Genomic DNA, 23,920 nt, shown 5'->3' on the forward strand with positions numbered 1-23,920 from the left:
TCCAATGCCAATTATCTTTCCTAAGGTGTGGTACCCAGATCTGCTACCAGTACTCCAAGTGGGGGTCATACAGTCATAGAGCTGTACAGCACAGAAACAGACCCTTTATGTCCAACATGTCATGCCAACCAGATATCCTAAACTGATCTAGTCCCATTTGCCAGCACTTGGCCCATATCCCACTAAACCCATCCTATTCATATACCATCCAGATGCCTTTTAAATGTTGTAATTGTATCAACCGCCACTATTTCCTCTGGCAGCTCATACCATAGATGCAGCGCCCTTTGAGTTAAAAGGTTGCACCTTAGGTCATTTTTAAATCTTTCCCCTCTAACCCAAATCTATGCTCTCTAGATTTGTACTCCCTACCCCAGGGAAAAGATCACATCTATTTACCCTATCCATGCCCCTCATGATTTTATAAACTTCTATAAGTTCACCCCTCAGCCTCCGACACTTCAGGGAAAACAACCCCAGCCTATTCAGCCTCTCCCTATATCTCAAACCCTCCAGCCCTGGCAACATCCTTGTAAATCTTTTCTGAACCCTTTCAAGTTTCACAATATCCTTCATAAAGGGGGGATACCAGAATTGCACACAGTATTCCAAAAGTGGCCTAAGTAATGTCTTATGCAGCCACAATGTGACCTCCCAACTCCTGTACTCAATGTTCTGACCAATAGGGGAAAGCATACCAAATGCCTTCTTCACTATCCTATCAACCTGTGATTCCACTTTCAAGGTATTATGAACCTGCACTCCAAGGTCTCTTTGTTCAGCAACACTCCTCAGGACTTTACCATTAAATATCTAAGTCCTGCTCTGATTTGTCTTTCCTAAATGCAGCACCTCACATTTATCTAAATTAAACATCTGCCACTCCTCGGCCGTTAGCCCATCTGATCAAACTAGGGTCAAACCAAGGTTTTGTATAGCTGCAGCATAACTTCTGCTTCTTTATACTCTAGCCCTCTAGATATAAAAGTCAGAATTCCATTAGCTTTCTTGATTATTTTATGCATCAGCCTGTGGCCTTTTAAAGATCTATACACCTGAATCTCCAAATCTATTTTGGACATCCATTGTATTTAACTTCAAACTAAGTTGAAAGTACCTGATCCATCTTATTTTGGTCTGAAATGGATAGCCTCACATTTTCTTACATTGAAATTCATCTGCCACAGTTTTGCCCATTCACCTAGTCTATCAATATCACTTTGTAATTTTATGCTATCATCTACACGGACTAAAATGGCACTTTGTTTTGTGTCAAGTAGTACTTAGGGTCTGGAATGCACTGTCTGGAAATGTAGGAGAGGCAGGTTTTATTGAGGCATTCAAGAGGGGCATTGAATGGTTATTTGGATAGAAATGGTGAACCGGGATATAATGAAAAGGCAGGAGATTGGCACTGGTACAGGGATGGTGGGCTGAATGGTCTCTTTCTGTACTGTAACAATTCAGTGATTCTGTGATTTCTCAGTACATTAGTGTAGTTACTTGCATTTTAAAATCAATTAATGTAAGCCATGTTCTGAAACATTACTTATAAAATAGCAGGAGCCTGTATATAATGCAAGCCAGAGTAACTACTGCCTGAGCATCATTTCAAACTTTTGTGCCATATTGTGGTTTGACAGGTCTAAATAAGTTCCATAATTATGTCTCAAACTTTAGGTTCTCTACAGCTTTCCATAAAATCCTGTTTCCCATTAGATTTATCTTTGGCTTTAACCAGTTTGAGGCATTAGTTTTAATGCCTTGAGCACTGAACATGCCAGAGCCCTTTGCTCTGTCCTATCACCAGCTGTCTCCCATTCGAAATATATTTTTGTAAATCAATTGGCTAATTTGTCATTCATTTCATTATTAACCTTGTTCTCAATATTATGTCTTCTTTCTCCCTCTTCCTTCTCCCATTTTACTTGGAGTCACCATAATGTTGTCTGACCATTCTTCTCCATCTCTTTCATCAGTCAGCCATTCCCTCATCCAAACACGATGCATTTATATCTTTCCATATTGCATCTTCCCATCAAATCTTCGACCTTCCCCTTTAGCCTTCTTCCTGGCATTTCCATCATTTGCCTTGTTGTAATCAACCCTCACTCTCTCACACACACACACACTGTCTCCAACAGATGGCTACCATTTCAGTCCCTTCTTGGCTACTTTCTTCAATCTGCACGGACTCCCTGATGTACTGGTTCCTGCTATTTTTGTCTTTTCCTGTCACTCCAGGCATCCACCTCAGTATCTCCATCTCAATAGTAGGTCCAGTTGTTGTTCCTCAGATTTTTTTATGCCGCCTATTTTAAATATCATCTGCAGAATTACATGCAACTCAACTCTTTTGAAATAAAGAGCGAAGCGAACGGAACAGAATCTTGTGGAAGGTATCTGCACACTTCTAAAGACTTTTGGACACTTAATGCCTGTCCTCTGTTTCCGTCCATCTAACCAGTTTTTAAATGCAACTTGCTAACCTTCTATACTCATTAATCTTTTCCAAATGGTTTCCTGGCTGGCAACAAGCTAATGGTTCTCTGAAAGTTCATGTATACCACAGTGGCATTTTCCCGAGTCACCACATCACTTCCTCAAAACACCCAGCGTGATTAGCTTAGATTACTTACAGTGTGGAAACAGGCCTTTTGGCCCAACAAATCCACACCGACCCACCAAAGCGCACCCACCCAGACCCATTCCCCTACATTTACCCCTGCACCTAACACTAGGGGCAATTTAGCATGGCCAATTCACCTGACCTGCACATTTTTGGATTGTGGGAGGAAACCGGAGCACCCGGAGGATACCCACGCAGGCACAGGGAGAATGTGCAAACTCCACACAGTCAGTCGCCTGAGGCGGGAATTGAACCCGGGTCTCTGGCGCTGTGAGGCAGCAGTGCTAACCACTGTGCCACTGTGCCGCCCACATAATCTTTCCAGCATAATCTTTGTTTTTGAAAAAACGTTTCCTCTTCTGTTCAAGTTATGTTTCATTCCCATTTCTAAACTTCACTCCAACCTCCAGGCTTCTTACTATTCTTTGCAATGTTAATTTATTCTAGAAGTTTCCTTAACTTACATAATAAGCCACGGATAGGCCTTTCCACTGAATATTTGTTTTTTTTCTGTGTAATGTATTTTCATTGAACATTTTTGAAATATTTTCCTTCATTTGTTTACTGCTACACCTTTTAGTCAGACTAATGAATTAGAAATGCTCACATGCTTTGCTTTTAGTATGACCATTTTAATCAGAATTATTATGGATCAGTTAGCAACATCATATATAGATATTCAACTGAAGGCCTAAGTAATTGATAGTAAGCTGAAACACAAGTGCTGAACTTAGGAAGTGTATCACAGGATTTACACATTCTTCCACCCAATGCATTTCATTGATGTGAAAGTTTTTTATTCATTAGTGCCTGTATAATTAATGGAGCATTTAAATAAGTTTTGCACATGAACATCAGTTGTTTCAGGCGTTCAGTACACATACGGAGGCATTCAGACAAAAGCTGCAGTGTAGGTGGCTTCAGATTTGCAGCATACGCCTGGGATCAGATTCTGATTAAACCTGGCCAGAGAACCAGGCTGAGCCTGCTATACTGGAGAAAACTGTTTCAGCCCTCTTCACCTCAGTGTCAGTTTACATTATCTGGAAATGTATGGAAACACATTCTGTGGTTAATTACCAAGCAATTGTCTGCTTATTTAAAACTATGCACTATACACTATGCAGTGTATAATGCTCTTTGCATCAGTCCCTCCTCCAATAGTTAGTTCATAAAGTCTCCAGCTCTGACCCTTGTGGATCACCTAATTCCAGTGCAGGCTCGATGGGCTGGCTGGTCTCCTGCACCGTAATACTTCTGTGATTGCTGTCCACACTATTGGCAGTTGTACCTTTAAGCCATCTGAGAATAAGCTTTGGAATTTCACCCCATCTCCTGCACCCCTCCAAATTTCTGCTTATCCACAAAGTTAATCTCCTTTGAAACCCTACCTCTTCCATCACTCCTTAGTCTTCACCAAGTGCCAACCTTTAGCTGATTGCACTTCTGTGTGAAATGCATTGGGCTGCCTTTTATACATTAGCAAGGCTACAGAAGTGAACAATTGCTGACAGCATCAACAAAATGGTTGAAGTGAAGAGGAAATTGGGTTTTTTTTGCCTCTGAGAGTGCTGCTTCCAACTGTGTGACAATTCATGTGTGTCTTTTCATGTCATGAAATGTAAATAAGGTGACAGTTAACCACTATAAAATAAGACTAAAGTGATGAGCAAATAATTGTATCTCACACTATATAGTGCTGATTTGTATGAACTGTATCAAAGCCAAGTCTTGCCTTGTCCCTAAATAGGCTCTATACTCTGTTTACTTTGAATATTTTGTCTTTATTCTAGTTTACAACTTATATTTATTTTGGTAACAAATGCCATTTGGTGTATTCTTCTTACAAATCAGCAGTGACAGAAATTTCACCATTTAACATACTAGATGTCTTTAAAAACCCTTCTATCTCTGAATAATTTCCCCATATTCATGTCATTCCGATTCAGTCAGTGTGTTGCTTGGCAAAACTAATCATTTGTCTTTTTCTCCTCTGTCCTTTACAGGAAAGTGTTAAAGGAGATATCTGTTGGAGATCTGGAACCAAACGATACTGTCCAGGCCAATTTAGAGGCACAGCTGTTGTCTAAGCTTGACCATCCAGCAATTGTTAAGTTCTACAGCAGCTTTGTGGAACAGTGTAGTTTCTGCATCATTACCGAGTACTGTGAGGTATGTAATTAATGGAGGAGCAGACTGAACATAATTCTGATCTGTCAAATTTGTTGAGGTTGATTTTATTTAGAAAATCATGTGTTTCACACTTAAAATGGTAAATTCCAAATGTTTCTTTGTATAGATTACTTATTGCAGTCTCTGACACAAACTTTGCTCTGTATCCATTCTTCCCACTGCTGGTAACTACCTTAAGCTGAGTTGGAAGTCTTTTGTTAACCTTAATGTTGTGTTTTATCTTGTGTTGTAATGGCAATGGTTCTGAAAGATTTAATGTTGGAAACTGAATGAAAATTGAGTTTGAATTGACAAGGAAATTGGGTCTTCTTGACTCTGAGAGTGCTCCTTCTAACTCTGTGACATTTCATGTACACATGTAACACAACCAAAATAAGGTGACACTCGACCACTATAAAATGGAATTAAAGCGACGAGCTAACAATTGGTTCTGAGACTATATAGTCTGATTTGTATTAACCCAATCAATGCTACATTCTGGTTATTTTGAATATTTATTCCAGTATGCAACTTATATTTGTATTGATAATAAATACCATGTGGACTATTCTTCTTACCATCAGCAGTGACAAAAATACTCTCTCAATCTGATGATGTTGTACAAACTTGAACAGGGAAAAGACACAGTAGCTTTGGACATTGTAGAATGAAACCCTTTCTCTGAGGTATCCTTGTAGTCTTCATAATAATGGCTATTTTATTCATCTACCTGTTACGCGGTTGCTATCATACAATAAACTATATCTTGTTTGGGATATAAATCTCTTCTTGTTAAGACACATTTGATATCAGCAAACTACACCATTCACAATCTTCCGGTGGTTGATATCACAGTAATACTTGTGCTAAGGTTGCTTATGGTGATGAAACATCTGAAAACGAACCTCCCAGCTCAGAAAGCAAACCTACATCCAGAAGGTTGCTTAGTTCCATCTCCATAACATCTCTTGACACTGTCAGAAGTCACATGACACCAGATTAATGTCCAACTGGTTTATTTGAACTCACAAGCTTTCGGAGCACTGCTCTGTCGTCAGGTGAAGTGAAAGGGCAGCGCTCCAAAAGCTTGTGATTTCAAATAAGCCTGTTGGACTATAACCTGGTGTCATGTGACTTCTGATCTTGTCCACCACAGTCCAACACCAGTATCTCCACAACATCATTTGTTACTTCTTTTGTTCATCTATTGCTAAAATTATCATCTATGCTGCTGTTGCTTGTAGATTTGACCATTGCAATACTCTCTTGGCTAACATCAAACCTTCCACTTTATATAAACCCCAAACTCTGCTGACAATACCCAACCTTGCTCCAAATCTAATTCATTTGTGTTATTTCCCCCCTGAAACTCCATTTTAATTTAGTCTGCTTCCCCTCTATCTATCATTCCCTCAGCTGGGTGTGTGTCATTGCATTGCCCCTGGTGAGCTTTGTGTACAAATTGGAAATTGGTTCAGAAACATGGTGATTCAGTGGTGGAGGTTAATGGTAAACATTATATGGATGGTTTGGTGGTGATAAAAAAGTTCTCAGGGATGTGAGAAAGCAAACACTGGAAAGAAAACAGAAAAAAAGAAATAGGTTCAATCTATAGCTGTACTAGTCTGAAGATGCCTGATCATAGAAGCTTACAAACCTTCACAAACCTTGCAAAAAGCTAAGCAGTCTCAGGCCTGGTTCGTCTTGGCTGGGAATATCAGGTGCAGTAGTCTTAGGACACTTGTGGTGCAGTGGTAGTGACCCTATCTCTAGACCCAGAAGCTTGGGTTCATGTCTCCAGGGGTTGTATTAATATCTTTGAGCAGGTTGATTAGAAAATTAAGAGGTGGGCTCATGTGGAGCAATGGTAGTATTCCTATCTCTGGGCTAGAAGGTCTGTGTTCAAATTTTACTTGCCCCAGACATGTGTCATATTGTGTCTGAAAATGCTGACTATTTTGAAGTGTTGGTTTCTTTCCTCATCTTTATTGATTTTTGCATTGTCACAATGCTCATAGTTTGTTCTTTGGGTGGTTAGATAAATTGGTGTTGGGTGTTTAAAATTTTAAGGAAAGCTGTTTGTTTTCCCAGTAGGGTCAATTTGGAGAGGGAAAGGATTCAGAAGGGAAAGATGGAAACTGATATTGATGCTAAACTATAAACTTACAATAAAGCTCTTGTCACTAATTCAACATATGGATATCGGTCTGTTAAACACCATGAGTTATTGGTTTATCTGAAACTGCCTGAGATAAATTTTTAATCAGGGAATGGGGAAAAGGCAGGAAAGTGGAGTTGAGAATGATCAGACCAGCTGTGAACTCATTGAATGGTGGAGCAGACTCGATGGGCTGAATGGCCTACTCCTTTTCCTATGTCTTAGAGTCTTAATCAGCATGTGGTCCCAAGTCCCAATGTTGCTACATCTTCTTTTGTTTGTGACTATGTCAGTATTTTCCACAATACTTAGATCTGTCTACCCTCAAAAGATTTACAAGGCTTGTTGTCAGGGCTGGAGGGTTTGAGCTATAGGGACAGGCTGAATAGGCTGTGGCTGTTTTCCCTGGAGCATTGAAGGCTGAGGAGTGACCTTATAGAGGTTTATAAAATCATGAGGGGCATACGTTGGGTGAATAGCCAAGATCTTTTCCCCAGGTTATGGGAGTCCAAAACTAGAAGGCATAGATGTAAGGTGAGGGGGAAAAGATTTAAAAGGGATCTAAGTGGCAGCTTTTTCACACAGTGGATGGTGCATGTATGGAATGAGCTGCCAGAGGAAATGGGAGGCTGGTATGGGTACAACATTTAAAAGGCATCTGGATATGTATATGAATAGGATGGGTTTAGAGGGATATGGGCCAAATGCTGACAAATGGGGGTAGATTATTTAGGATATATGGTTGGCATAGACTAGAGAGTTTTTTTTATAGAATCCCTCCAGTGTGGAAGCATTCGTCCCATCAAATCCACACCAAATCTCTGAAGAGCACCCCATCCAGATTGAATCCCCTATCCTATCACTGTAACCCTACATTTCCCATGGCTAACCCACCCAACCTGCGCATCCCTGGGCACTATGGGCAATTTAGCATGGCCAATCCACCCAAACCTGTTTGGATTGTGGGAGAAAACTGGAACATGTTTCCATGCCCTACATCTCTATGACTCAATAAGTTTGCCCACGAGGCCTACATGGTTTAGCCAACAGATCTTTGGACACTAAGACAATCAAGGGAAGCGATGGTAAGTAGAGAAGATGGAGAAGTTCACACATGAGCATAACGGATGGTGGAGCAGGCTTGAGCAGCTGCCTGCCCTCCCCCTGACCTGTTCTCGTGATGATGTGTCACATTCACACAGCAAATAATCATTGTGTTCAGTGACCAGTGAAATCTGTTATCCATGAGGCTTTGTTGCCTCAAAATTCAATCACCTTTATATTCTAATGAGTGATTGCATTAGAACACACTAGAATGATTTTTTCATTTCATCGCTTTGTCTTTCACACTGACCACCTGCTATTCAGTTATTATATAAAGGCAGGCAATTTTCACAGTAAATAAATGGGAAGATTGTTAAGTGCAGTGAGATCTGTTTTGTTTCCCGGTGAGGTTAATGCAAAGAGTCAGATAAAGCTATTCCTACACCATCCTTCCCTCCTAAACCCCCCAAAAAGCAAAAGTCAGCATCACTGATACATCATGATTAATATCCTGTAAGAATTTCTTCAGTGCCTCTCTGGAATGTCCATGTTAACACATTCTGCTTTTGACTGTGTCTGTCGCTTGTTTTAGAGATAGTCAGAACTAACAAGACTCATTATGAATAAACTTTTTTGACTTGGCTATGATGAGGTTGTGTGAAGCTAGAGTTGGATGAGCTGAGACGGCTGTAGGCTATTCCCTGTGGGGACTGAAATATGATTCTATCTTCACTGGCTTTCAGGCATATGTCATTTACACCTACATTCTCGGGTAATAGCCAGAGAGTGACAAAGGCTGAATTAGTTCCTACACACGGATCTCAGCCAAAACCATTCCACCATCTGTTTAGAATAAGGACATTGTGTCTTCTCATGAAATGTTTAGGGCCCTTCATCTCAGTAATCCCAAGGGTCAGCAGCTCAAATGAACAACCGCCAGTTACTTTCCTCTCATAAGACAATAGTTTGTGAGTGGTGCCTGGTGTCTCTCAGGCACTACAGAGACAGACAGTGGGTTCACAGGTCTCTCTTCTCTTCTTGAACAGCTGATCCTGGGATCCATTCCTGGCTCTAAATTTAGACCACTCTCACTCTCGCTCACAAACTGTCACACTCTCACTGTCTCACACTCTCACATGATCTCACACTGTCCCTCACACCCTCATACATTCTCATACTCACACTTGCACATTCTGTCTCACACAGCCACATACTCTCACAGTCTGTCACACACATTTTCACTCTCTCACTCATTCTCACATACTCTCTCATACTTGCAGACTCTTGGTTTGTCACAATCTGTCACACTGTCTCACTCTCTCACATTTTCTCTCACTCTCTCATTCACTCTCAAACATTCTCACACTCTCACAGACTCTCACAATCTTTCATATTTTCTCACACTCATAGTCTATCTCAACTCCTCTTTGCCAAGATTATGAAACGGAGACTTAGCTTGTTTTATTCCTTCATGTAATTGCTTGCCAGATTTAACCCCCATCCCTAATTGCCCTTGAGAAGGGGATGGTGAGCCATTGCAGGTTGACCCACAGTACTGTCAGGGAGGAAGTGCTGGAGATGCTCAAAAAGCTCTGGCAACATCTGTGGAGAGAGAAACAAAATTAATATTCAAGATCTAACGATTCTTTTTCTGTTCTGAAGAAGAGTCATTGGCCTTGAAGTATCAACTCTGTTCCCTCTCCACAGATGATTTTTTTGTTTTTATTTCAGATCTCCAGCATTCATGGTATTTTGCTCTTAATTAAGGGAGTTCCTGGATTTTGACAATGAAGAAATGGCAAAATAGTTTCAAGTCAAAATTGTAAAGTTTCACCGGGTTTTGCCATATTAGTTCCAACTTCTGTTGAGATTTCCCTCATTAAGTAAAAATGGATAGTAAAGGCGCAATAGTTTTGCCAGGCGTTAGTCCTGCTCTCTCATTAGAGAGGTAGAGAAAGAGAGAAAAAGAGAGAGAGAGAAAAAGAGAGAGATGGCTGGTGGTGGTTTAACCTGAGGATCACCATACATCGGGCGAGGGGAAACGTTCAGAAAAAGAGTCCTTCATAGTAATCTCAGCCAGCGCAGGAATTGTACAAATACTGTTGGCATCACTCACCAGCCTTTCCAACCAACAGAGCTGACCATTGAGTAAGATGCCCTTGGTTGGTGCATTTTAGATAATTAACAACTATAATTGTGAAATGTCTCATTCTTACAAGTGAAATATTTATCAAGAATACAGACAGTAGCATTTGAACTGATCAAGCATCTGCCATGGCTCTTTGGAGTTATGTTGTCAATTGTACTGCACTTTGAATCTGTATATGGGTGGTTGCTATTTGTAACCCTTAGTCATACAGACTTGTGACAGCCCTTGCTATCATTGCACACTGAGATGCAACAACAAGGAGGTCTAAAAATAACTGTTCTACAATGAAGGTAATGTAACAATTGTCCTACCTTCTTGAAGTAACGCTGAGTAGCTATTAAACTTGGTTCTGCAGCATAGGATTTGACATTCTGGATGCGTAAGATAGGACCATCAGTGCTAATTGCTGTCAAGCTAGAGAATTCTTTAAAAAAGACTGTAATATCTTGAATGTTTGTTTGCAATTCCACCTGAAGATGAAAATGACCTTCTTCTAATGTAATATTAATGAACAATATTCGGTGACTACAAAAGGTGAAGCAATGTGTTTCATTTTTGCATGATATTAAATGTCTCTCCAGATTACAGGTCTTCACTAGTTGGAGACTTGCTTTGAGCTCAGAATATTCAAGAAACAGGTTTCTCCATCACGACATAGAATTACAGAAGTGTTATGGTGCAGAGGAGGCCATTCAGCCAGTCATGCCTGCACCAGCTCGTTAAGTGAGCAGCATTACCTCGTGCCAATTTTCTGCTTTCTCTCCATACTCTCATACATTATTTTTGTCCAAATAATCATCCCATGCCCCTCTGGAATGCTTCAATTGAACCTGCCTCCACCATATTTCCAGGCAGGACACCCTATCCCCTAACTTCCTCACTCCTCATTTCATCCTTGTTCGTTTTGCAGATCATGTTAAATCTATACCCTCATATTCCTATTCCTTTTTAACAGTGGGAACACTTTACAAGTGGGGACAAACGAATGGTCTTTCTGTTCTCTAGGATTTTGTACAATCCTAACATTTGATAATGTCACTGAAACATCTGGATGAATTGGTGGATTCAGTAACTTTCAGTCTGGATAAGTGCAAGATAATAAACAGGCAAATTTGACAATACCTTCTTCTTCAGTTCTTTGCCGGAAGGCATGTCCAACCCACAGCTCCAGGATCTCCGCTATGGATATGGCAAGGACAAGGATTCTAAATCTGTCCCAACCAGAACATGGATTGGACCCCATGGTATTGGTGCCAGTCTGATCCACACTGCATGTCTGACCAATTGAGGCAACCTTCCTCCAATGGCTAAGAAGATACTTTGTGCTCCCTCTCCCCTCACCATATCTTAACCCTTTAAATATTCAGGAACTTTCACCCCGCCAGGTTCACAACCATGACCAGGAGTGTTGGCAGCATGAACTGTGAATGTACACATATAGCCCTTTAATAAGGTCATCGAGTATTCAGAATGGAAACAGATCCTTTGGTCCAACACATCCACACCAGCCAAGTTTCCCAAACTAATCTATTCCCAATACATTTGTCCCACATCCCTCTAAATCTTTCCTATTCATGTAGCTATCCAAAATTAGCATCCCCCCCACCCCCAACTTTTAGTTCTTTTGTGGAGAGTTCCAATTTAGAAATAACCAACAGCACAACTTTAGTTTTAAACACAACCAAAAGTTAGTTTATTACACAAATATGCTGCAAGTTACAAAGCAGCAATGTGATAGTTATGAGATAAAATACAGATATCAAGATTAAACGTAGATATGGACAAAAATTTATTTATAAAATTGAAAATAAGGTCTTGATAATTGCTTGTAGATTCTCTTTTCATAGATGAGGGAGGAGCTGGAAACTTAAAGTCAGGAGTCAAATATTTTCTGGAGTTCAGTAGTTAGATGTTAGTTGTGCAGGTGGACTCAGTGGGTTCCAAAGAAAAGGCATACTGGACCTGAAATGTTAATTCTGATCTCTTTCCACAGATCCTGCCAGATCTGCTGAGCTTCTCCAGTGCTTTCTATAGAGAGGAGTAGAACAGGCTTTGAAAGAGAGAGAGAGAGACAAAGAGAGCAAAAATATTTTTTGTTCCTTGCTAGATCTGAAATTAAGGCCCTTGCAGATTGCCTGGAGTCTTTTGGCAGAACTGTTGTTGATTTCTGCAATAATTCCTTTGTTTCAGCTGAGAATTCTTCCTCTGGTAGTGTCTGAGATCTTCCTGAGAAGTTTTGTTTGAAATGGTTCAGATGAAACTTAAAGAAAGCAGTTCTGCAAATATTTGAAGAATCATTATACACAGAATAGGTTCAATTATATTAGTACAAACAAAAAGGGTCAACCCACCCTGACTGGTGAATACTGAATATTTAAATGGAGAAAGACTTCAGAAAGCTACAGAACAGAAGGATCTGGGAGTCCTTGTATATGAATTGCAAAAAGCTAGCAAAATTCAGCAGCTAAGCAGGGAGGCAAATGGAATGTTGGTCTTTATTTCAAAAGGAAGGAAGTATAAAAGTGGGAGATTGTGCTAACACCACTTGTCAGACCACACCTGGAATACTATGAAGATATTTAAGGAAAGATAGGCTGACATTGGAGGCAGTCCAGAGAAGATTCCAAGTATGGAGGCACTGTCTTATGTGGTTGAGTAGGTTGGGCCTGTACTCACTAGAGGTTAGAAAAATGAGAGGTGATCTTATTGAAGGATTCTTAGGGGACTGTGGAAAGGTTGTTTCCCCAGTGGGAGAGTCTAGCACCAGAGGGCATAATCTCACAGTAAGGGGTTGCATGTTTAATACAGAGATGAGGAGGAATTTCTTCTCTCAGAGGGTAGTGAATCTGTAGAATGCTTTATTACAGAGGGCTGTAGAGGCTGGGTCATTAAGTATTTTCAGGGCTGAGATAGATAGATTTTAATTGGTAAGTGAGGGAAGGGTTATGAGGAAAGGCAGGAAATTGGAGTTGAGGATTGTCAGGTCATTGAATGGGCTGAATGGCCTGTTTTTGCCCCTACATCTCATGGTCTAACATGTGTGGGCAGGCTGTGAAGTGGGTTGAGTGGGGTGTTGTCTCTCAATCTGCATTAGTTTGTGCATGACCAAAGGAGTGGACATAGGGCCAGAGTTAGCTGCTGAAACCCACCTGCTTTATCTTGTTTTGGACATTCCTGTTCCCTGGTACCCCCAATCCTGGAAAGCTCTCCCATCCAAGGGTTCTACTATCTTTCCAGCAAGGAGTAAAACCCCATCTGAATGATACATCCCCCAGTGGAGATAGTGAGGACTGCAGATGCTGGAAGTCAGAGACAACAAAAAGTGGAGCTGGAAAGGCACAGCAGGTCAGGCAGCATCGGAGGAGCAGGAAAGTTGATGTTTCAAGTCAGGATCCTAACTTGGCCTTGGAAATCATGCACCACAATTACAAATGGTTCTGTGTTTATTCATGTCTCAGATTGCCTTTTATAACAGGTTTGAGGAATGGTCATTGATCAACAGGTCATTGTGATGGTACGTCATGACTGCATGAAAATAGAAAAAGAGGGAACTAACTTGTGTTCCTGCAGACTCCAGTTAACACCATCACCTTGTCTACATATAGGTCAACCATTCAGGCCTTGCTTGGCCTTTAATTTGTCACCTTGACTTTGACCTATATTCCCCTACCATTCCCACTACGGGAGATGTACGTGGTTAAATTAAAAAATGTCCTAAGTGCTTTCTTAATTCTCAAGGGCAGCATGGAAGAAGTACTCATTGAGGGGGTAATAAATGGCTGAGCTACAGGATACAGTAGGGGGAAAATGGAAATGACTGTAATGCTCTTTAGAAAGCAGGAATAGACTGAGTGGGATGAATGAGCTCTATCTGTGCTATACTGACTTGATGACTAAACCATAAACATTTTTTGGTTTGTACAGTTTCCACATTGCTACTGGGATTATGTGCTGATGAATTTTATTTAATATTTTTACCTTGGCAAATGGTGAACTGATAAGTTCCATTTTATTAGAACTATTCTGTAAGAAAATTGCAGTGAAAATTTGTGTAGAGATTTTGAATATTTATTATTATTTACTATTTATTGCAGTACATTTATATCTGGAATATCAGTCGAGTCATTTATCATGCTGCAAAAGTGTGCCTGGCATGGAAATTGACATGACTGTAGAAATATAAATAAGAATATTCTTACGGTGTACTATTCATGGATCTATCATCTTCAGCGTTTGAACGGAAGGAGCTGTGATTCAAAGTTGGGGGATTTTTTTCTCCTGTAAGGTGATATTTATGGAACATTGTACAGCAGTTAAAGCAATGATTTAAGATTATTTTCCACATTTATCTGTTTTTCTATAGAAGATAAATTTGCTGTGAATTGATGTGCTAATGTTTAAGTCCATCACATATGCTCTGGGAATAATATTATTATGAGGACTACAAAATGTGGTTTCAGTGAACAGAATAGAATTGAAAGTTAGCTATGGCTTTGATTGTTAAACCTGAAATAACAATGGAACAATTAGGAGCAGGAGTAGGTTGTGAAATCTCCTACGTTGCTCTATAAGTGGAAGCATTTTAAAAAAATAATTAGCTTTTTCATTTATTTACTGAATTGCAGTATTGTTACAGTGCAGAATGAGGCCATTCAGCCCAACAAGTCTGTACTGGTTCTCTGAATTGGGACCAAGGGGTCTATTTCTATGCTGTGTGATTCTATGACTCGATTATGATCAATTCACTTACAGCCAGAAGTCACATGACACACAACACCAGGTTATAGTCCAGCAGGTTTATTTGAAATCACAAGCTTTCGGACCGCTCCTCCTTCGTCAGATGAAACGTATGATTTCAAATAAACCTGTTAGACTATAACCTGGTGTTGTGTGACTTTTGACCATGTCCACCCCAGTCCAACACTGGCACCTCCACATCATCACTTAGAGCCATTCTACTATCTTCTACCTGTAATCCTGCACAAACTTTGAGAAAGAGTTGCGTTTCTGTAGTGCCTTGTCCAATCTCATGCCATTCCAACCTTTTTTTTAACAGATTACAATGGTTACATCTTTGGATTTTGTTCTCTACATCCTGTCCTATCAAGGGACTAATCACAATTCCAGAAATTAGATCATCCAGCTCTACTTAAGCCACATTCCGTGACACAGTGAAATCATAACCCCTGGGAAATGCTCACAAATTTGTGTTAAGCACAGCTTTGAGATAGTCATGGAAGCCCTTATGTAACTGGATTTTCCTACAAACACTCTGTATGTCAAAAAAAATCTCAAGTAAATAGACAATTGTAGAGTCATACAGCACAGAAGATGCTCTTCGGCCCATTAAGCCTGTATTGGCCTATCTGTACTAATCCCACTTTTCAGCACTTGGCCCATAGCCTTGGATGATCTGGCATTTCAGGTACTTGTCCACATCCTTTATTTAAGGTTGTGAGACTTCCTGCTTCTATTGCCCACCCAAGCAATGCATTCCGGATTCCCAACATGCTCCGAGTAGAAAACCATTTCCCTCAAAATAGTGACGCAGTAAACTATGAAAACTGTCATTACTTTCAATGTGTTCGCACCTTATAGTGGCCTGACTTTGTACAGTGAAGGTATGGGGAGGGTGGGGCGATCAGAAAAATGTCGGGAATTGGACCCCAAAAGACAGAGTAATCTCTTTCATCTTAGTGTGTTGTCCCTGGGTGGGTATGATACAGTCCGCCATGTTGTCAGTGCAGTCTCCACGCTATTGGGTGCAGAACCTTGGCGAGGTCCCTTGTGGCCTCAGTGGTAGAAACAAGTGGATGAGTGGGTGCGCACTTCCCGGATCCTTCAGCATCATCAAGCACTTCAGCTCCCTCAGTTTGTCTTCTTTTCCATTCGTTTGAGACAGATGACAGGGGCTTGGTTCTACACAGAAGGCTGCAACTCTGAACATATTCACGAAAGAGATAAGAACATAAAAGGTAGGAGCAGGAGTAGGCCATCTGGCCCACCGTGCCTGCTCCACTGTTCAATAAGATCGTGGCTGGTGTTTTCATGGACTGAGGTCCACCTACCTGCCCACTCACCATAACCCTTAATTCCTTTTCTGTTCAAAAATCTATCTTTGCCTTAAAACCATTCAACGAGGTGGCCTCAACTGCTTCACTGGGCAAGGAATTCCACAGATTCACAACCCTTTGGGTGAAAAAGTTCCTCCTCAACTCAGTCCTAAATCTGCTCCTCCTAATTTTGGGGCTATGCCCCCGAGTTCTAGTTTCACCCGCCAGTGGAAACAACCTCCCTGCTTCTATCTTATCTATTCCCTTCATAATTTTATATGCTTCTACAAGATTCCCTCTCATTCTTCTAATTTGCAATTAATATAGTCCCAATCTATTTAACATTTCGGAATGCAAGGGAAAATATAAAGTGAGGGTTTGGTATTTGAAAATGAAGGTTGTTTTGGCACAGGTTGCTAATGTAAGTGGAGTTTTGGTGTAATCCACAATGGTCAGTGCTCCTCTTGGCTGACAGAACAGAGTGTGTAACAGCAAGAAATCTTCATGCAATCACTTCACAAAACAAATAGTCTTTAAAGCAATTGGATGGAATAAACAACAGAGAAAATGCTGTAAATTTTGCCTCATGACATTTGCAATAGTCATTAAGCAGAAAAAAAGCATAATGTCAGCCAAAAGCAAATCACCAAGACAGATGCTACTTGACAGGCTATTCAAATATATCCAAAAGCAAATATAACCCATGCACCTCCATTACACCGATTCCCCCATCCCAACACACACTGATGGGATTGCCAGGCAAGAATCTGGACCAAAAACCAGTAGTGTCAACTCCTAAAAAGGGGTTTACACTCCCAAGGAACTGGAATTGTAGTTAACCAAGAAATGTCTGGTTAAAAAGGAGCCAGGCATGAATATAAGACATAAGAACTAGGAGCAGGAGTAGGCCATTCAGCCCCTTGAGCCTGTTCCACCATTTCACAGGATCATTGTGGATCTCATCACGGCTGTTTTCCACAAGCCTTTAACCCATTACTAATTCAAAATCTGTCTACCACCTCCTTAAATTTACTCAGTGTCCTCAGCATCCCTCATATTCTGGGGTAGTGAAGTCATCACTCTATGTGAGAGGTAATTTCTCCTCATGTCTGTTTTAAATCCATCACCCCTTATCCTAAATTATTTACCTCTCATTTTAGATTGCAACCCACAAGGAGAAACATCATCTCTACGCCTGCTTTATCAATTCCCTTTAGCATCTTGTGCACCTCAATAGATCTCCTCTCATCCACCTAAATACAGGCCTAAATTGCTTGGTCCCTCCTCAAATGACAGGCCTTCCATGTCCAGAATTAATCTAGTTGACCCTCTCTGAACTGTCTGTGAGGTAACTACATTCTCCCTCAAGCAAAGGGACCAAACTGTGTGCAGTACTCCAATGCACCCTCACCATTGCCTTGTACAGTTGCTGAGGTAACTCCGTGAAGGCCGGTATCCCGTCACCAAGTTACTATTTATTTACATGTGCACAGTACATGACACTGACCCTGCTCGCTCAGAGCCAGCTCCGAGAGTGAGCAGAACCCCTGACACTCCTGTTTGTATCTGTCAGCCAGGACTCAATGATTGGACAAGGTTAACAGACCCAATCAGGGAACTCATACTCTATGAGATCCACCGGGCTGACCCTTATCCAATCACAGTTGCTACAACACTTCCCTGTGTTTATGCTCCATTCCTATAGCAATGAATGTCCAAATTTCATTTGGCCTCCCTATCACCTGCTGCACCTGCTTTCTGTGACTCATGTAGGGCATTCAGACCTTTCTGTACTGAATATATCATCGTCGGCTGTAAAATAACAACACAGCGCAAGAAACATTTGGTCAAAATTTTCAGGATATAAAGGTGGAACATTTAGGATGGATTGTGAGAAACCATCTGGAGAGTCTGACACTAGTGGGGGCTTACAGCCAAAACATTTCAGGAGTGAGGTTAGGCCAAACTACGACCCACAGAAGTTTTTGATGTTCGGAATTAGAACATAGAACATATGTTCGGCCCATGATCTTGTGCCAAACATTTATTTAATCTAAGATCAACCTAACCTCCACACCCCTCAATTTACTGCCATCCATGTGCTTGTCTAGTAGTCACTTAAATGTCCCTAATGTCTCTGATTCTACTACCACCACTGGCAGTGCATTCCACGCACCCACCACTCTTTGCATAAAGAACCTACCTCTGACATCTCCCCTAAACCATCGTCCAATCACCTTAAAATTATGATCCCTCATGACAGGCATTTCTGATCGGGGCGAAAAGTCTCTGGCTATCTACTTTATTGATGCCTCTCATTACCTTGTACATCTCTATCAAGATACCTCTCTTCCTTCCTTTCTCCAGTGTGAAAAGCCCAAGCTCACTCAACCTCACTTCATAACACAAGCCCTCCAGTTCAGGCAGCATCCTGGTAAATCTCTACTGCATCCTCTCTAAAGCATCTACATCCTTCCCATAGAGGTGACCAGAACTGAACACAACATTCCAAATGTGGCCTAACCAGGGTGTTATATAGATGCAGCAAAACCTCACAGCTCTTAAACTCAATCCCTCTGTTAATGAAAGCCAAATCACCGTACGCCTTCTTAACAACCCTATCAACTTGGGTGGCAACTTTGAGGGATCTATGTATATGGACCCCAACGTCTCACTGTTCCTCCACACTGCCAAGAATCCTGCCTTTAACCCTGTATTCAACATTCAAATTCGACCTTCCAAAATGAATCACTTCACATTTATCCAGGTTGAATTCCATCTGCCACTTCTCAGCCCAGCTCCGCATCCTGCAACAGCCCTTGACACTATGTACAACACCACCAACCTTTGTGATTTCAGGAAACTTACTAACCCACCCTTCCACTTCTTCATCCAAGTCATTTATAAACATTACAAAGAGCAGCAGCCCAAGAACCGATCCCTGTGGGACACCACTGGTCACCAACCTCCAGGCGGAATACTCTCCATCCGCTACCACTCGCTGTCTTCTTTCGGCCAGCCAATTCTGTATCTAGACAGTCAAATTTCCCTGTATCCCATATCTCTTAACTTTCTGAATGAGTCTACTATGGGGAACCTTAGCAAATGCTTTACTGAAATCCATATACACCATGACCACTGCTCAATCTTTGTCAACTTGTCTTGTCACATCCTCAACGAACTCAATAAGACTTGTGAGGCATGACCTGCCCCTCACAAAGCCGTGCTGACTATCTTTAATCAAATTATTTTTTTCCAAATAGTCATAAATCCTATCTGTCAGAATCCATTCCAGTACCTTGCTTACATCAGATGTAAGACTGACTGGTCTGTAATTCCTAGGGATTTCCCTATTCCCTTTCTTGAACAAAGGAACAACATTTGCCTCTATCCAATCATTCGGTACTACACCCTTGGAGAGTGAGGATGCAAAGATCATCGCCAGAGGTGCAGCACTCTCATTTGTCACTTCCCAGAGTAACCTTGACTGTATCTGGTCTGGCCCTGGGTTTTTATCTATCTTGATGCTTCCCAGACTTTCCAGCACATCCACTTTCTCAATATCAATCTGTTCAAGCCTATTTTCCTGGTCCACAATGTTCTCACTATCAACAAGGTCCCTTTCTTTAGTGAATACTGAAGCAAAAAACTAACTTAGGGGCAACTCTACCTCTTCAGATCCAGGCACAAGTTCCATCCACTTTCCCTGATTGGCCCTACCCTCTGTTCATTCTCTTATTCCTCACATAAGTCATAGAGATGTAATCCAAGATGGAGGATGGAAAAACATTCTGGCTGTAACAGCTACTCCTTTTTTGAGGTATTTGAGGTACACGTAGGATGCCTTTGAGTTTTCCCTAATTCTTCCCAACAAGGCTTTTCGTGCTCCCCCTCCCCCAGCTCTCCTCGGTCCATTTTTGAGTTCTTTCCTAGCTACTCTGTAATCCTCTAAACTTGAGCCAGATCCTCACTTCCTCAACCTTAAGCAAGTTTCCTTCTTCCTCTTAATGAGGAACTCCTCTTCTCTTGTCATCCAAAACTCTGTCACCTTACCATTCCTTGCCTGTCTCAGTGGGACAAAGTTATACAACCCTTGCAACAAGTACTCCTCAAACAGCCTCCACAATTCGGTTGTGCATATCCTGTAGAACAATTGTTCCCAATTTACACTCCACAGCTCCTGTCCAATAGCAGTATAATTTCCCCTCCCTAAATTAAATACCTTTCCATACTGTCTGTTCCTATCTCTCTCCATGGCTATGGTAAAGGTGAGGCAGTTGTGGTCATTGTCACTGAAATGTTCTCCCACTGAAAGATCTGACACCTGGCCTAGCTGGTTGCCTAGCACCAAATTCAATATGGCCTCCCCCCTCGTCAGCCTATATACATATTGTGTCAGGAATCTTTTCCACAAGCAGCATTTGATGCCTCAATTGTTAATTTTAAAACAAATTTCTAGGTTTTTTTTCAAAAAGGTATTAGAGTATATTGAACAATGGTTGGTCAATATAGTTTACTCACATGATCTTCCATGATTTCTGTCAATGATTGGAGAAGTTCAAAGGGCAAAATTAACTCATTTTGTTCTATCAATATCTCTCTCTATTCCTTTAACTAGGATTGATGGCTAAAACTTACCCATTATTACAGCAGGAAGAAGTTAGACAGTTTAGTGGGGGAAGGAAGGGTAAAGTTCGACAGTGGAATACCAGGTTTAGGATAACCAGCATAACCAGTTAGAGAAAAGGAGCTCCAAAGAGTGAGGTGCTTCCAAAACCAGGAATCATCTTATTGAAAGTAAACATTGGTTGATATTGCTCCTGTGAAACACTTCAGCATGCTTTACTACTTTAATGGTGTAAGTTTGTGTTGTACTTATTAATGCAGTTTTCTCTCTAGTTCTTCAGGTTTAGACAAAACCAGACACAGTTTGGATATTAAACGTTTCAACTATTGGGACAGAAAAAGTCGTGTCAAGTAATGTATTTAATTGCTGCCACAAATTGCAGTGAAAGCAAGTTACATCATGGTTAGAAGTTTACAGCAAGCCAGCTATGTGTAATTGAATTACTCAAAATACGTCTTCTTCATTGGTAAAAAGACAACTAATTTTGCATACACTATCATTTGCAGTTACAAGTTCCTAATATATATGGTTAACAAAGAAAATCTAAAAAACAGTAAAACTGTAATAGTTCTAATCTGTCCCACTTTCATCAGTCTCTGCATGGACATGTCATCCATTACCTCGAAAGCATTTAGATCCTTTAATGTGTGGTGGTTATTGTTGTCAGCTTATCTGATATCAGCTGATCACTGGTGATATTCCTTCCCCGGTGAGTATTTGAGCAAAGCAATATACTCATCTTTCAGGTTCAACATCTTCACTGGGTTGATAATTCCCAGAACATATTGAGCTGCTGTCACTAATTGTTTTGATTTGAGTTAAAGCTGATGCTTTTTCTGTGGCACAGTAGTGCTGCATATTTTGTAAAAGTGAGATTGTTTGGATGTTCACACTGAGCTGAAAATGTGTTGCTGGAAAAGCGCAGCAGGTCAGGCAGCATCCAGGGAACAGGAGAATCGACGTTTCGGGCATAAGCCCTTCTTCAGGAAGGATGTTCACACTGTCTTGAATTAGGCAAGAATTTTGCTCAACAGTTGATGAATCTAACAAATCATTGCATTGCTTTCATATCTGTTGGTTGTGACATCTCTGTCATGGCTCTTACATTCGGGCAAAGTTCTTTTGCTGTCATTTTTACTTGACTTCAGCATCTTCAATTATATCTTTTACTCTTTCTTCTATTCCTTTTCCTCAACTTACCTTTTCTTCCACCATTTTTGATTCTTGCACTTTCTTAAGATTGTAAGATTATAAGATTTTTGAGCAGAACTAAATCTTTTGGCCCATTAATTCAATCATGGCTGATTGTGTTTCTCAGCTCTGTTTTCCTGCCTTTCCCTGGAATCTTTGATCCCCTTGATAATCAAGAACCTGTCTATCTCTGTCTTAACTGCACTCAATGACTTAACTTCCATAGCCTTCTGTGGCAATGAGTCTCATCAAGTCACCACCCTCTGGCTGAAGAAATTCCTCCTCATCTCAGTTCTAAAGGGTTGCTCCTTCACTCTGAGGCTGTGCCCTCATGTTCTAATCTGTCCTACTAATGGAAACATCTTTTCCATGTCCCCTCTAACTAGGCCTCTCAGTATTCTCTAAGTTTCAATGTTCAATTGCTTATTATCAGCTTTCAGTTCCACCTGGGCAGCATGTGGCTCACAGCAGCAGTGACCCAGGTTCAATTCCACCCTCGGGTGACTGTGTGGAGCTTGTACATTCTCTCCGTTTCTGTATGGGTTTCCTCTGGGTGCTCCAATTTCCTCCCATTGTCAAAAGATGTGCAGGTCAGGTAGATTGGTCAAGGGAAATGCACAGTTACAGGGATAGGGTAATGGGTTGGGTCTGGGTGGGAGGGTCACTGTTGATGGGCTGAATGGCCTACTTCCACACCATAGAGATTCTATGAAATAATGATTATTTAGGTCTTATTATCCTTTTTTTTCCTATTTTCTAAGATCTCCCGACTTAGATGGTGGGACTGTTGGTTCCTCTATATCCTGTCTCTCAGACTGGACCTGAGGGCAACTTAAACTCACGTACTTTGTTGAGTCTTATGTACTTTGACCATTTAAGACCCGTAACAGCATATTTGTAATCTTTTAGGATTCAATAGTCAATGGATTGGTGGCTTAGGAAATGCTGGAAACCTCTTTTAAGCTATATAGGCCTAACTGGGTGGCACAGTGGTTAGCACAGCTGCCTCACAGTGCCAGAGACCTGGGTTCAATTCCCACCTCAGGCAACTGTCTGTGTGGAATTTGCACATTTTCCCTGTGTCTGCGTGAGTTTGCTCCAGTTTCCTCCCACAGTCCAAAAATGTGCAGGTTAGGTGAACTGGCCATGCTAAATCGCCCGTAGTGTTAGGTGAAGGGGTAAATGTAGGGGAATGGGTTGCTCTTCGAAGGGTTGATGTGGACTTGTTGGGCTGAAGGGCCTCTTTCCACATTGTAAGTAATCTAATCTAAGCCATTTAAGCTTTAGACATGCTCAACTGCGTTGAGGGAACTTTGCTTAACATCTGCTCTCTGGAACTCCAGGTCTTAATTCTTCCCTTTTAATTAGCCACTTCATTTATTCTTTTGGTATGAATATCATTGCATCATAGAGCCTCAATGTTTTCTTGGAGGGCTTCAGTTTTGAGTCACCATCTCAAGCCACTTTGCACAAGCTCATGATGTAACACAAAACACCAGTGTCTATCTGACACTTCACATTCATCTGATGCTCTGCCTCTGCAGTCATCATTCTAACAGATGAAAGCCATTTATCATCTTTACCCTTGATGCTGCCCACCTATTGTTTGAAGTAGTGTCATTTATCAGAATCATTAGCTCCACCTCCCATCTGTATTGGTTTAAATTCTTCTTTCTAGCTAAACATTTGAGTACAATGTGATTCAGTTCTTAGCAGTTAGAAAGCTCCTTTCCTCAGGTGGGTCATACTTTTCTTTTCTTTTGGGTGGTGAACCTCCACAATATTTACATTCTGTCCTCTTCCCATGATCTCTCTGCGGGCTCTTTTGCAAACATGCTTTTCAGTTTTCTAAAATGCGATTCTCATTTGGCCTGAAATGTCTCTCTAGCTGAGCAAC

General features: G+C 41.0%; 1 protein-coding gene across 1 annotated transcript in view; it reads left to right on the top strand.

Annotated features, from left to right (window-relative positions):
* Nucleotides 1-23,920, top strand: part of nek11 (NIMA-related kinase 11) — a 298,330-nt gene that overhangs the window by 70,680 nt on the left and 203,730 nt on the right. The window contains exon 4 of the mRNA XM_087978482.1: nt 4,636-4,801. Within this exon, the coding sequence (XP_087834608.1) occupies nt 4,636-4,801 (166 nt within the window). The remainder of the gene's footprint in view (nt 1-4,635; nt 4,802-23,920) is intronic.

Source organism: Chiloscyllium plagiosum, unplaced genomic scaffold, assembly GCF_037043375.1.
Source record: "Chiloscyllium plagiosum isolate Xiang-an unplaced genomic scaffold, Cpla_swu_hap1 HiC_scaffold_34, whole genome shotgun sequence".
NCBI lineage: Eukaryota > Metazoa > Chordata > Chondrichthyes > Orectolobiformes > Hemiscylliidae > Chiloscyllium > Chiloscyllium plagiosum.